Raw genomic sequence first — 15,070 nt, forward strand, 5'->3', positions numbered from 1 at the left:
TTGCAAATAAAGGAAAACTGTGGCTGACTGTGGTTTGTAAAGGGTGTGCACAGGAAAGCACTCAGCCTTACAATGTAATTCAGCATAGGACTTCATTCCACATCAGTGACCACAAGCTGGGTACACTGCTTCATTCAAATTGAGCAATGAAAAGTAAATTATTACAGTGCTTCATATCTGTTCTGGTACCGAGATGTGATAGCCTGAACTGCAAGCAAAAGGAAGGCTGTAAAATAGATTCTTCCATTTTGATTCACACCAAAATTCTGCCTAGCCAAATATTCATTGGACAGGTGCACTGTTCACTGGATTAAAAACTGGCTGGATGGCTGGGCTCAGAGAGTAGAAATGAATGGAATTACATCCAGCTGGTAGTAAGTGCTGGTGGTGTTTCTGGTGACTCAGTGCTGGGGCCAGGTCTCTTCAATATCTTTGTCAGTGGTCTGGATGAGGGGCTCGAGCTCTTCCTCAGGCAGTTTGGAGATGACACAGGTTTTGGTAGAAGTGTTGATCTGCTGGAGGGCTGGAAGGCTCTGCAGAGGGATCTGGACAGGCTGGATTGATGGGCTCAGGCCAACTGGCCCTACAGGGCAAAGTGCAGGGTCCTGAACTTTGCTGACACTAAACACTGCCCCAGGCAGTGCTACAGGCTGGGCACAGAGTGGCTGGGGAGCAAGAAAGAAAATGACCTAGAGGTGCTGGTTGGCAGTGGCTGAACGTGAAGCAGATGTGTCCAGGCAGCCAAGAAGGCAAATGGCATCCATGCTGCTATTGGTAATAGTGTGGCCAGCAGGACCAGGGCAGTGACAGTCCCTCTTTGCTTGGCACTGGTGAGGCCACACCTTCAGTTCCTCTATCCTGTTTTGGGCCCCTCACAGCAAGAAAGAGGGGCTGGAGCAAGTCCAGAGAAGGGTGTTGGAGCTGGGAAAGGATCTGGAGCACCAGGCTGGTGAGAGGCAGCTGAGGGAGCTGGGGGTGTTTAGCCTGGAGCAAGGGAGGTTCAGGGCAGACCTTGCTGCTCTGTACACCTGCCTGGAAGGAGGCTGTAGCCAGGTGGGGGTCAGCCTCTTCCCCCAGGTGCCAGTGACAGAACAGGAGGGCACAGGCTCAAGCTGTACCATGGGAGGTTCAGGCTGGACAGCAGGAAGAATTTCTTTGCTGAAAGGGTGGTCAAATATCAAAATGGACTGCCCATGAAGGTGGTGAAGTCACCATCCCTGGAAGTGGTCAAGAAGTGATGAAATGTGGCATTCAGGTCTATGGCTTAGTTGACATGGTGGTGTTTGGTCAAAGGTTGAACCTCATGATCTTGGAAGCTTTCCCCAACCTTGATGATGCCATAATTCTCTGATTTTGGCTGCATCACACCTGCATTAGGACAGGATGTAAAGTTGGGTGCGTGTAGTGGGATATTTCTTCTGTCATGTGTTGCTAGTAACCAACAATCTCAGGACTTTCAGATCTTTTCATATATTTGTGTCCTCATGCTGACACCCCTCTGAAATTTCTCCCTGGAAATGCACACATTTCTACTTCCCCTTTCAATTCAAATAAAATTGTTCCATTTCTCTCTCATCTCTCATGTTTATTATAATTTATCCTTGTGGTTTTCCCCTTGATGACTGTGAATATGCAGCTACTGGCAGCACTGCCTCTGCTCACATAATCCTGTCTCTGTTTACTTCTGAGTTAGAGTGGAGTAGCATGCAGTCAGGAAGATGCATCCTTGGAGGTTATCACTGTGGATGACAGATCTGATTTGGTTTCTTCCATACTGTGAAGGAAAATCACAAACAGTGATGTAATATACAACAAAAATTCATAGTTTTTCCTTGCTGAGATAACTTATTTGGATCCAAACAAGAGTGTCAAGGGTCTGTGTTGCTTAGGTGTAAGATCTAAGATTCAACTAAAGACCTGAGAACAGTTACCAACAGTTACAGTAACCAATCGATTTCAAAACTCTTGAACAGTGTATTGTACTTTTTTCCATGTTGGAAAATCAGACAGCATAGCCTTTTTCAAATAAATTTTGTAGTGAGTGAGAGATTAAGCCAAAGTAAAGTAAGGTCACCCTGCAACCTTTTCCAATTAAGTTACTTTTGCATTGACAAGTTATTAAATCTCTGATTCTTTCTTTGTGAGATAGAAAATTCTAGCTCCTAGAGAGAGCATATTTGTCCAATGCATGTGCAAGGGGGAAAAAAATTATTCCTAGAAAAAGGCCACAGTGGGAAGCTAATTTACTCTGAATCTGTGTAGCTGGAATCAAGAGAATCTTGTCCAGGTGCTCATCTGCACATGTAGCAGCAGTTCATGAAACTGAAATTTTTCAGCTTTGTAGAAAAAAATGTATTTGTAATACTGGTTTTCTGTTCTTCGCACAATAAAATTACACTCTGCAGGATACTCTAAATACACTGACATAACCAATGAATTCTTTATGATCTCTAGCTGATTCTCTGTATGGTATCTATATAGTCTTGTCATGATTTAAGCAGTGGAGTCCCTTCCATGCAACTTATGTTTTAAGATTTCATGGCCGTTTGAAAAAAATAATCAGCCAAAGAATCTATTTGTTTCCTTTGCATTTTCTTTAAGTTATTTTTTCTCTGTTCTTGCAGTCTTTTCAAACTATTTCTTTTCAGTGGTGTTCAAGTTTTTTCTATCAAATATTTGGCACATCAGGATGTAGATTAAATACACGTAATTTACTAAAAACTGAAGTTTATGGAAATTACATTATCTTCTCATTCAAGCAAATACATGAAGTCACCAATATTTGTGCTTAAAACACAAGAGTGACCCCTAAAGTATTATATCAATTTTTAGCAATAGAATTAAATTTTAAAAAGACAAATTGACAGTTCTTTATCACTTGGGAGAGACTCTCACACAACTTCATAATGAGAACAGGTGAAGTTAAATAGTGGGATTGTCCCTGGTATGGGGGTATGCTATGGCTGTCAGAATTGGGCCAGAGTCCCTTGAGTGATACTATTTAATAAAACTATTTTCATTGCTTAGAAATTTAGTATATCTATGCAAAATAATCCTTCTTATTACACAGAACACATAAAAAAAAATAAACCACTTAAAGTGTAGTTTTCCTAAACCAATACAGAAAGAGTATATAAGTAAATTGTTGCACAGGCCTATGCAACTACATAATGCTTCAAACCTTATTTGCTTGACAATAAAGTATTAGAAAAATTTCAATGTATTTAATTAAACATGAAACTACAGTGTTTACTGTTAACATTACACTTTTTGTATGCACCAAATATTGATAATTAATTATAGCTTTTTTTTTTTTATATTTGTTTAAGTGATTCTTCTTCTATAAAGTGAAATTCAGACTTTATGCTTTTGAATATACTTCAAGAGGTTTGATTTGAAGACTAAAATTTATTCTATTTTCAGAGCAGGCTCCCCATTGTGTGAGGCTGTGGTAAAAGTGACATATTATATACATCACAAGAAATTAAGGAATCTGTATAGGTAGAGGATTATGTTGAGGTTCTTTGACAAATTCACCAAGCCTTGAGAAATGATTGACAATGTTGACTTATAACTCATTCCTTTTATTTGTGCTGCAAAAAATAGCTGTAGTTGCAGATTATATTGCATTCATTTTGCTCCTTCTTTTCCAGAACTGTGATTTTATTTTTTCCAAGGGAAAGTCTGTGTTGGATTTTTTGAATGCTTTATGGAAGAGCATTGCAAAACTATGTTCTTGATCCCTCTGGTTCATAAGCATGACAATAAGCACACTAATCATTAAAAATGGAATTGTCCAGCAGATATTGGAACAGGTTGCCCAGGGAAGTAGCAGACTAAGCATCCCTGGAAGTGTTTAAAAAATGTGTGGATGTGGCACTTGATATGATTTAGTGGGGAACACGGTGCTACCTTGGTGGTTGGACTCAATAATCTTTTCCTGCATTAACAATCCTGCTTTTTCTTGCTCCTTTACCCAGTGAGTTTACCAGCTCCTCTATGTCCATGCAATAACCTGCTTGTTTGGATGGTGGATGTGCATGTGCTCTGAAACTTATTTCCTTCAATTAATTTACCAGAAGTGCAGGCAACATTATGCAACAGGGGAACAGGGTAGACGTAGAAAAATACCTACTGCCATTAAGGACAGGATTGGAGAAGGAGTAGTAAGTATCTAAAAAGGCAACAAATTTTTCAAGATGGTGAAACTTTCAGTCCTTTAAGGCTGTTAAATATCATAATAAATTCATGAACAAAGGTTGGGTTTAGCCATTTGCTTCACTCCACAGTGTATCAATCAAGATGGGTTTAACATTTCATCTCTGAAAGACATTATGGTTATTGAATTCTGCAACAATGGAATTCTATATTTCTTTATTTTGTCATCTTTGTTTGAAATGATATCAAATGCTACAGCAAAATGAAGCAAGGACATAGGATCAGAAAAAGATTTATTTTTCAAATACAAACTTCAAATACACTTGCAAGAAGCGCCGTGTAGCTGAGCCTTGTGAGAATGAAGGATTCTAATGGGCTCACCTTCTGTTTCAGGTTGGTGTTGTGTTTACTCTTTTCCCTGCCCTCACACCTTGCATGGAGCTGTCTGCTGCCGGTGCTTTTCCCCCCGCCCGGGGGATTGGGGCCCCGGGCTGTGCTGCCTGGCTGCTGCTGCTGCTTCTTGCTGCCCCAGCTTGCTTGCTGCCCAGCTGCTGCTGCTGCTGCCTCGCTGTTTTTTGCCCCAGCTTGCTGTTGCCCTGGCTGCCGCTGCCTTGCTAGTGCTATTTTGGCTGCTGCTTTTTTTCCCCCCGCTTCTCTCCTTCATCTCGAAGATCTGTACCAGCTCCGGACGGGGCCTGAACATCAGAGACTGCCTCCGGAGCCTGCCCAAGAAGCTTTTTCGCCCTTCCCAGCAGCGACTGTCTCTCACTTTTGTGAAAACATTTTTTGTAATCTGAGATTGAACTTTCCTGGTGCTGGGAAGTATTTTTCTTGTGTTTGTTAATAGGTTTTTTCTACTGTCCCCGCTGAGTAAAATTCTTTCCGAGCCCAGTGGGGGGAGGAATTGTGAGGGGGGCTTATTCTCTGGGGGCCTCCCTTGGAAGTTTCCCCCCCAGTTTTGTCCTAAACTTGGACAAATAATTTGGTGGCCCCTACGGGGAAACCAAAGAAAGTGAAAAAAACCTATTTATTAACAAACACAAAAAAAACCACTTCCCAGCACCAGGAAAGTACAATCTCAAATGACAAAAAACGTTTTCACCAAAGTAAAAGACAGTCACTGCTGGGAAGGGTGAGAAGCTTCTTTGGCAAGCTCCAGATGCAGTCTCTGATGTTCAGGTCCCGTCTGGAGCCGGTACAGATCTTCGAGCTGAAGGAGAGAAGGGGTGGGGTGGGGAAAGCAGCAGCAGGGCAGCGGCAGCCGGGGCAACAGCAAGCTGGGGCAGAAAACAGCGGGGCAGCAGCAGCAGCAGCCGGGGTAGCAAGCAAGCTGGGCAGCAAGCAAGCGGGGGCAGCAAACAGCAGCAGCCAGGCAAGCCAAGCAGCACAGCCCGGGGCCCCAATCCCCCGGGTGGGGGAGAAGCGGCACCGGCGGCAGCTCCATGCGAGGTGTGGGGGCAGGGAGAGGAGCAGACACAACACCAACCCGGGACACCTTCTCATGCAATAGATATTGCATGATTAGAGTCCTTGTGAAACTAAAAGTTTTAGTTACTCCTTCATGACTAAAATCTTCACATTGCCTTCCTTTATTGCAGTTACTATAGCACAGCTTAGAAAGTGGTTACATCCTTGTAAAAGGGCACTGCCCCTAATTGCCAGCAGAAGAGTCTGAGTGAAACACCACAACAAATGCATCTGTACTCAGAGGAATAATCAACACAGCTGTGAGTCAACTCTCAGGTTCCTCTGATTGTTGCTTATACTAATTATGCATTAATCATTCAAAGTTTAAAATAAATCTCAGTATAGATCTAACTGATGACCATGGTAGATCAAGAGTATCTTCAGAAGAATCCCTTGTCAAATGACTTAGTAAAGGATGTGTAGCTCTTTTTCTCTCTGTAGGTGTAACAGATGTTTCTCTTCATTGCTTCCTGTAAATCAATGTTCTTGGCAAGGAGATGGACTTCAAATCATAGAGTCATTGACTCATTAAAGTTTGAAAAGACCTCCAAGATCATCAAATCCAACCATCAACTTAGCACTATGGTTTCTTTAAGTGTCATATCCACACTTTAACATTTTATAAGACTGTGCTGGGTTGATGTGGCCAGAAATGTGTATTCTATCACCATCTGTGGCATATACTCTCTGCTAATGGGCGATCTTTAAAACCAGGTGTGGAAATCATCTTTATCTTTTCCACAGCCCATCATTCCTCCAGGAAGATATCATTTGCTGTGGAGCCTTTAAGTCCCATTGTATGACTGATAAAATTACATCATCCCATTGGGAGATGCTCGTCAGGGGAAAGAGCCAAGCCTTTCCTACCCAGATAAAACCTGAGATTTTGGACAGCAAGTTATCCATCTTTCCACTGGATTCCATAAGAAAGCTGGACCTTTCCACATCATCCCTGGACCTTCAGAGGAAAACTGCACCCTTCTACAGGAGCACTGCTTCACCTGAACCACATCTGCCACTGCAGGAGAACTGTAGTCACCATTTAATGGGACTGCTACCAACACCCTGACTGACTGACTGGGTGTCAGGCTGTATTCTGACTCTGTCAGTGTTTTTGGGATTGTTCTTTGTAATATTGTATTTCTATCAGAATTTTCCTAGTAAAGAATCTAGTTATTCCTAATTGCTATATCTGTGCCTGAGAGGCCCCTGCTGAGGCCCGGCCTCGAGGCCTTCAGCTGCAGGCGCGGCAGGCTCTCTGGGGAAGCACCAGAGTAGCCAGGTGGCAGGAACAAGGCGGCTGCCTGGGGGCTGCTTATGGCCCCTGGAGGCTGATTATGGCCCCTGGCACACAATGCCTCAGGGCTTCCCTACAGCCCTCAACCACCCAGCCGGCAGCACTCGGGCAGGAGGACACAGATGGCGCTTCCCGGCCGGGATAGGCCTTGTGGCCATCTCCAGGCACCGGTCTCGCAGGGATCCTGCCCAGCCGCTCAGCTTGCAGTGTTAAGGATTCAGCAGAACCACCAAAGGCCAAGGGGCTTCTGGCCATCTTCCCTTCCCCACTGCACGACTGGGCAGCTTGCTCAGCACAAGGACCCGTCTTCCCCTATCCCCTCTCCCCTGTGGACTCTGAGCACCAAAAGAAAGCTTGTGGGACTCTGAAAAGGAGGAAAGAAAAAGGCCCCCTGGCTCAGGTAGCCCCAGCTGGCAGAGAGCCTCTCCACTCAGCTCTCCTCAGAGGTCCAGCAGCAGAGCCGGACACAGCACCACAGAGAAGGCCGCTTCCTGCGCGCCCCGCGGAACTCATGCAGCAGCTTCCCCAAGATGGAGCCCGAAGGTCTCTCTAGTGCCCGCAGCAGAAAGGCTGTTTCGAGAGCCTGACTCCTGATGGCAGGGCTGATGTCCTCCGCCTTGTCTTCAAGGGCTGCAAGAGAGGAACAGAGCCACGGTCAGATCCCACATCTGCGGGGACGCGAGGAGACCCCATGCCGGGGCCATCCCATCCCAGGCGGTTCTGGCCATCGCCACGCGGGAGCAGGGAGCAAGGGGATCAGCTCGAAGCTACGGAACATTATTGCCCCACGTGGCCCTGAAATCTCTGTGGCTGCTCTGGCCACGGCAGCCCTGGTCGGCACAGGGAGCAGAGCCCTCGGCAGCCGGGGCAGGGTTTGCCGCTGCCCCCGGCAGGCGGGGCTGACAGCCCGCTGCCCCGACTCACCCTGGCAGACGCGCTGGAGCTCTCGCTTGTGCCCCCTGAGGTGCCGCCCGGCCATCCCTGGGAACACACAGAGCCCAAGCGATGCAGCTCCCTGCCCGCGGCGCTGCCAGCCCTGTGGCCACTCGCCCTCGTGGCCGGCAGGGCTCAGCCCGGGCCCTTGCCGCATGCTGCCGCCCAAGGCTCGGCTGCGGGAGGGCGGCAGCAGCCCCAGGGGCAGCCGGGGCTCCACGGCGCCGGCCCGGACGGCGCTGCCGGGGCCGCAGCCGGGGCTGGGGCCGAGCTGCGCCGGGGCGGGGTGGGGAGGGAGCCCGGGCTCGTGGCTCACCGATGAAGCTGATGGCCGCCTGTCGCAGGGGCTCCTGCGGGCTGTCCAGGTACAGCAGGGCCCGCCGCAGGTGCTCGGGCGCTCGTCTCCTGTCCTCTGCCAGCTGCGGAGAGCGGCGGGAGGGTGCGGTTGGTGCAGGCTCAGCCCCTTGGCCGGGCGCTCCGTGCGCCCAGCAGCGGCCTGCCCTGCCCGCAGAGCCCGGAGAGGCGGCCAGCAGCCGCTGGAGCCGAGCTCTGGAGGGGGCAGAGGGCCGGCTGCTGCCCGGGCAGCCGCACCGCCGCACAGCCCAGCGGGGCCGGGGTCCGTCGGCACCCGGCTCGGGGCCGCAGGAGCCGGGAGCAGAGCCCGCGCGGCCCAGGGAGGGGAGCAGCGTGTGCTGCAGCAGCGGGCAGGGCCGCGGCTGCCAGCCGCACACCCTGAGCAGCGCGCTCAGGCGGCTTCTCCGGCCCGAGGCCGGCGCTGCCCGGCCGTCCTTACCACGCCGAAACTCCAGGTCTGCTCCAGCTGCAGCACCTCTTGGAGGTCCTTCCTCTGCAGGAACGTGGCTGACGAATGCAGCGCTGCCCGGGAGGTCTGGAGAGCAGCAGAGACGGGGAGATGGCACCACAGCCCAGGGCCCAGGAGCCACGTCCCCGCAGCACGGCCAGGAGGCGGCTGCAGCCGGTGCGGTGCCAGAGCAGGAGGCAGCAGAGCCTCCTGCCAGGGGTCTGCCGGCAGCCACCGAGTCCTCACCTTAGCCACACGCTGGTTCTCGTCGTGGCAGTGGAAGGAGAGTGGGAGCAGGCTCCTGCGCACATGTGACTTCAGGGCCGTTTTTATCTTCTCCGATGAAAAATCTATCATGTCTCGGAAGATGAACATGGAGCTCAACTGCACCTGGCTATCTTCCTGTATGAAAGGAAGAGGAAAAGCCCTCGTCATGGGCTGCTTCACCCCCACCTGGGCACAGGCCTGAAAATGCACAGGGCACAAAGTGTGAGGCAGCAGCCAGTGCCCGTGGCTGGAGGCAGCGAGCCTTACGCTGTCAAAGAGCGGCAGGAGCATGTCAGCCAGCTGTAGGGCGAGGGAGGCTTCTATCTTGGTGCCATTGTAGGGGAACAGACAGTTGAGGAGAATGATGCTCATCCCAACCACGTCGCTGTCATTTTCCCTCAGGAGCTCCACGAGCCTTGTGTGCAGGCCCCACATTCGTATGGCCTGTGTGGAACACAAGTGTGTGAAAGGCCACCCTGGTGCCGCAGGGCCCAGAAGGCAAAGGCCTGTGCCAAACCACTGGGGTGGCCATAGGGGGAGGCAGGACAACTGGGAGCAGCTGCCTCAGCTCCCGAAGCCCAGCCAAGGCCAAGTGACTGTGTTCTCCAGACCCATGCCGGCAGCATGGCTTCAGGCGCTGCCGCCTTCTCACCATGGAGATGTTCTTGCCGAGCACCAGGAGGCCTGTGAGTGCCAGGCGATGCCTGTCCCTGCACTCGCTCTGCAGGTTCTTTGACAAGATGCCCAGGACGCGCTCATGCCATTCATTCCAGGCCAGGCACTCGAGGATCTGAAAGGCACGGGGCGCTGCCAGGGGAGCCGGCCGCAGGAGCCCAGAACCGCACGGGGCTGGACCCAGGCAGCATCCCAGGCAGCTGCGGCTGTGAGAGGGCAGAGAGCTGGGACACAGCTCAGCCAGGCTGCGCTGGCCTTGAGGCTCACCTCGACAAGGAACGCCATGGTGGCCAAATCCCAGCATGGCATGTCTTTGCTGAGAAGCCCGAGCAGGTAGAAGGCGATCTTGGAACACAAGGCTATGGATGCGTGGCGCATTTCTCTGTCAGGAGAAGACGGGAACCAAAACTCTGAGCCAGCGAGGGCAAACCTCTCCCCGGACTGACTCTCAGAGGCCTGCTCGTTCCCCAGCCACCCTGCAAGGGGACCCGGGCCCTGTGAGAGGCTCTGCTCTTGGGCACTCTCCTCTCCCAGCCTTTTGCAGCCTCCTTGGACGTCCCTTGGTGACAAAGCCCTCTGGTCCACAAGCATGGGGCCTGTGTGGGGCACCCCCGCAGAGGGCACAAATGCCGGGGGCAGCTGGGGATAAGGAGATCTCACCTGGCCAGCACACCTACAGCACAGTGGAGGGTGTCAGCACAGAGCAGTGTGTCCCAGGCACCCTTATCTTCCAGTGCCACCACCACATCCTTATAGTGCAGTCGGCAGAGCAAGGCCTTCAGGGTCTGCACTGCAAAGCTGTGTGCAGAGCAAAGGCCAGGTCACACTGGGAGCACTGGCTCCTGCCCTGGGGACATGGCAGGGACAGGAATGCTGGCATGGAGCACCTGTTGGGGTTGGTGGCAAGGCCGTGTTGCTGCTGGCACCCCTTCCAGAAGGTATGGACCGCCTCTGGCGTGTCCAGTGTGCTGGAGAGCACTTGGAAGAGCAGATGCACAAAGAGGCGGGGGAAATGCACGGTCACAACATGTGGGAGGCAGGGCACCTGGAGCATCTTCCACATCACCACAGTTGCCTGCAAAGGACAAACACCCTGAGGCAGCACTCAGTGCCGAGGTGTCCATGGGGCAGGGCCCTAGCGTGGCAGGGAGAGGCCAGTGGAGACGCAGGGGCAGCTGCGGGCCTGGTGCCCCTGAAGCTGCCCCTAGACCAGGATGCAGCGAGGCACGCGAGGCAGGGAGATGCAGTGGGGGAAGGAGGATGGAGAGCTGACGGAGAGGTGACCTTGGGGTGAGCAAAGGCCAGTTGCACAAACTCACGGCCAGGGCAAGGACAGCCGTGCAGTCCCCGTCGGCGGTGCTCGTGCTGTGCTCTGGCCAGCTGGCCAGCACATCCAGGAGTATCAGCATGGCCGGCTCTGCAGTCCTGCACGAGCACATGATGCTCTTCCACATGGCCATAGCAGCTCTGTGGGGTCAGAGCTGTGTGTTAGGGCGGTCTGAGACACAGCACTGTGGCCTGGGCAGCAGCAGGAAGCTGAGCTGGCTGCCAGCCCTGCCTATGCCCACTGCCCCTCGCTGGCAGCAGCCAGGCAGCCCAGCCCTGTGGGGACTGGCCCCTGAGGGGCAGGGAGGGAGCAGGGCAGCACGCTGGGGGCTGACATGCCAGGGCTGGCAAGGGGAGGAGCCAGAGGGCCCTGGAATTCTGTGTTTGCCAGACACTTGGGACAGGCTGTACAGGGTGGTGGGCTGGGGAGCCCTGAGCCTCGTGGGCACGTGGGCCCCATACCTGTCACACGATGGGGCCACACGCAGGAGAGCCATCACCACGTCAGCGGGCTGTGCCTCTGCCAGGTCCAGAAGGGGCCTGTACACGTTGTACTCGGGCTGCTCATTGGCCATGAGCCACTGGTGGATGTACCTCACCATGGCTGGCACCTGCAGAAGGCACGGGAGACTTGGAAAGCTGTCAGAGGGAGCAATGTGCCCAGTGCCCCAGAGAGGCGACCCAGAGCTTTGGCCTCACTCTCATGGCTTCTGAGGTTTCCAGTGACCCGCAGGCATGGCTTGAGGGGCCAGGCAATTCCTGGGAGGATCAAAGGCAGGCCACAGGCTGCTTACTTGCTTTGGATTGGAAGGACCCTCCTGCACAAGCATATCCAGCAGGGCAGCACTGGTCTTAGTTTTGAAGATGGGAGAGTATGCTCTGACCATACTGCCCATGACGCTGGTCTCTTCCTCGCAAATTCTCTTCATGAATTTGCAAACCGTCTGTAGCAGGAAGGCAAGAAGGGAGGGAGGTTCCATGGAGTGCTCCAAGCCCGGTGGTGGGCTGAGCAGTGACAGCAGACCCAGCTCAGGTGGTGCTGGCTGCAGTACCTGCGCTGTTCTGCGGAAGAGGCCACGGGTGCGTTGCTGCTCTCGTGTGCGCTCCATGGCTGCACCTGGCAAAGAGGGAGCGCAGCCGGGGCTGAGGGGCTGCGGGACAGGGCGGAGAGCAGAGCCCAGCCCTCCTCCTCTGGCAGGGACAGCCCCAGGAGGCCCCAGGACATGGAGCACAGCTGAGGGGTATCACTCACCCTCCTGCGGTGGTTGGAACTGCTCCACCTCTTCAGGCTGCTGTGCTGGGGTAGTTCCAGCGCCTTCTTTCTCTTCCTTCCCCAAGGCCAGCTGGGGCATGCTTGGGGGTTTCTGCTCTATGTCATTGCCTGGATTCATGGCTACTTGGAGGACAGATGACTCAGAAAAGGTCTGAGTCAATAAGTCCTGCAGTCGTGTCTTGAAGGCACGTGCAGGAGTGAAGTCTTGGCAAGGCTACAGGATAGCAAGTACTGCGCTTTGGTCTTGAGGGTTCCTGCCACGAGGACAGGGAACTCCTCCAGATCAAGGACTGTGGTCAGCAAATACCACGGTCTGCTCTTGACGGCAGAGGCCGCCAGGGATTGGAGATGCCTCGAGAAAGCTTCGTGTCACCAAGTGCCACGGTGTGCCCTCGAGGGCATCTGCAGAAGAGAAGCCTCGGGAAGGCCACAGGTTGGCAAACACTGTGGTCTGGCCTCGAGGTCACCTGCAGGAGTAACGCCTCAGAAAAGCTGCGGGTCAGCAAGGAACGAGTGTGCTGTGCAGGGGCTCCTGACAGCAGCGCTCTGTCCCGTCCTGTCCTGACGCGTGCACCGAGCACTGTGGCGTGGCCATGTCACCGCCAGCACCTATGTCACCGCATGTCACAATGAGCCCTTGGACACGCTGTCCCATTCCATGCCACGGTTACTATGCTGCTCCGTGTCACAAAGGGCCCTCGCACACAGTACCACCTGCCCTGGGGCTGCCCCCAGCCCACCCAAAGTGGCCCAGGTGTGATGGAACGCTTTGCCCCAAGTGTCTCATACTGCCCGACAGGATCCTTAGGAATGGCTCAAACCGTCAGCAAACGCTGCCCTGCTCTGCAGGCTCAGGGCAGCAGAAGGAGCCCCCGTGGCTGCCGAGGCGGCTGCGATGGGAAGGGCGCGGGGCCTTCCACAGAAGGTGGCACGGCCTCCTTGGGACACGTCCTGCCTGGTGCCCGTCCTAAAGGCAGCAGTGTGACACAGACAAGGAAAACGTGTGGAAACGTGTGGTCCAAGGCACGAATGCTGCTCTGACCCCAGGGGCCCAGCGAGCACTGACATCAGCAGTTGCTGTATGTCTGCCTATGGCAGCTCATGTCCAAATGTAACTGGGTGCCTGCTGAGCAATGGATGCTGTCCTGGTTTGAAGGACAGATGTCTGCCAATAAAGGCAGAAGCCCCTGTTTGAAATAGAGAATGCAAGTTCCCTCTCTCCTGAGTATTATAATTTTTTGCATCAAGAACTCTGAGGCAGAGATAAGGGGGTAGGAATAACAGCTCTGTACCAATATATCTAATTGTACAACAGAAAGAACAGCAGCTATGAAAATTAACAACGAAACAGAACAAGTAACTCAGTTCCAGTTGTTTCTTTCAGCCGCAGAGGTGGCAGATGGGAGTGGAGCTGGGGGAGGCAGCAGCTGCCTCGCTGTTTCTCAGGTGGGAGCAGGTGGAGGGGCAGCTCCCCGCTCACCGTCTGAGTCCTCGTGGTCAGCTGTGTCCTCAGAGGTAGGAGGCTGGAGCGGGAGAGATGCAGGGCAGTCTGACCACAGAGCGCCTGGCTCCCCCACGTTCCAGCCACATGGCTGGAGACCCGGCGCCGTCCTCCTCTGAGTTCACCAGATGAACGAGTAGCCCTCCCTGCCAGAAGCCAGCCTCCCTTTGTCTAGATTACTCAAAAGCGCCTGGGTGTAACCCAGCAGGCCCCCTTAGCATGATAATGGGAAAAATTCTTTAATCTGGGACAGTAAGAGAACAAACCCAACCCCCAACCTTACCCACCTTGAATTTTTTCCCATGCCAAGATGCTACATCAAATTAAAACTTTTAAATCATATACTGTCCTGGGTTGGTGTTGTGTCTGCTCCTCTCCCGCCCCCACACCTCTCTGTCTGCATGGAGCTGCCGCCGGTGCCCTTTTCCCCCTCCCGGGGGGGTGGTGCCCTGGGGCTGTGCTGCTTGGCTTGCCCTGCTGCTGCTGCTGCTGCTGCTGCTGCTGCTGCTGCTGCTGCTGCTGCTGCTGCTGCTGCTGCTTGCTGCGCGCTTGCTAGCTACCCCGGCCGCTGCTTCTGCCCCGCTGCTTCTGCCCCGCTGCTGCTGCTGCTGCCCCGGCTCTGCCCTGGCTGCTGCTGCCTTCCCCTTCCCCCTCTCTCCTTCAGCTCCAAGATCTGTACCGGCTCCGGACGGGACCTGGACACCAGAGACTGCCTCCAGAGCCTGCCCAAGAAGCTTCTCGCCCTTCCCAGCAGCGACCGTCTCTCACTTCGGTGAAAACATTTCTTTTGTCATCTGGGATTGTACTTTCCTGTTGCTGGGAAGTGTTTTTTCTTGTGTTTGTTAATAAACAAGTTTTTTCCACTTTTCCCCCCGAGTAAAATTCTCTCCGAGCCCAGTGGGGGGGAGGAATTGTGAGGGGGGTTTATTCTGGGGGGCTCCTTTGGAGGTTTTCCCCCAGTTTTGTCCTAAACTTGGACATATACATACATGCAGTTACAGGCACACTATCATAGATAGTTCACCCTAAAACAAGGTCTCCTTGAGGTATGCATCAGGTCTCTCTGTCCTTTTGCATCACCCACCAAGTGCAACCTGGTCCTTGAGCGAAAACCACCCCACGAACAGGATTGTCTTTGCTGGAGGGAGAGTTCACCCAAACAAATTTTCCTAACATGCCTCTCAGGTGTACCACTGGGACCTTATCTCCATCTGGTGTGCCCAAGGGCTCAGATTGGGCAGGGCCTGCTCGGTTATTGGAACCTCGGGTATTCACTAACCATGTGGCCTTTGGTAGATTGATCTCCCAGTTTTTGAAAGTCCCCCCACCAAGTGCCTTTAAGGTGGTTTTAAGCAGGCCATTGCACCGTTC

At 52.9% G+C, this 15,070-nt stretch overlaps 1 protein-coding gene across 1 annotated transcript; it reads right to left on the bottom strand.

Annotated features, from left to right (window-relative positions):
- Window positions 1–5,733: 5,733 nt before the first annotated feature.
- On the bottom strand, window positions 5,734–12,782 carry LOC130265389 (maestro heat-like repeat-containing protein family member 6). Its single transcript, XM_056514451.1, has 15 exons — window positions 12,178–12,782; window positions 11,978–12,042; window positions 11,720–11,869; window positions 11,388–11,536; window positions 10,919–11,066; window positions 10,487–10,674; window positions 10,260–10,397; window positions 9,867–9,981; window positions 9,577–9,714; window positions 9,192–9,368; window positions 8,904–9,059; window positions 8,649–8,744; window positions 8,172–8,274; window positions 7,847–7,903; window positions 5,734–7,552 (listed from the first exon to the last, which is right to left on the bottom strand). The coding sequence occupies exons 1-15, from the start codon at window positions 12,314–12,316 to the stop codon at window positions 7,353–7,355; spliced, it is 2,019 nt and encodes a 672-aa protein (XP_056370426.1). The 5' UTR covers window positions 12,317–12,782; the 3' UTR covers window positions 5,734–7,352.
- Between the last annotated feature and the right edge of the window lie 2,288 nt (window positions 12,783–15,070).

The sequence above is a fragment of the Oenanthe melanoleuca genome, chromosome Z (assembly GCF_029582105.1).
Source record: "Oenanthe melanoleuca isolate GR-GAL-2019-014 chromosome Z, OMel1.0, whole genome shotgun sequence".
NCBI lineage: Eukaryota > Metazoa > Chordata > Aves > Passeriformes > Muscicapidae > Oenanthe > Oenanthe melanoleuca.

Bases quoted from the DNA above. Each gene is read 5' to 3' on its own strand.
- LOC130265389 (XM_056514451.1), bottom strand. From the start codon at position 12,316: ATGAATCCAGGCAATGACATAGAGCAGAAACCCCCAAGCATGCCCCAG. The intron at 12,043-12,177 runs GTGAGTGATACC...CCTCTTTGCCAG, and splicing joins GTTCCAACCACCGCAGGAGG to GTGCAGCCATGGAGCGCACA. The intron at 9,982-10,259 runs GTGAGATCTCCT...TTCTCCTGACAG, and splicing joins GCTGTAGGTGTGCTGGCCAG to AGAAATGCGCCACGCATCCA.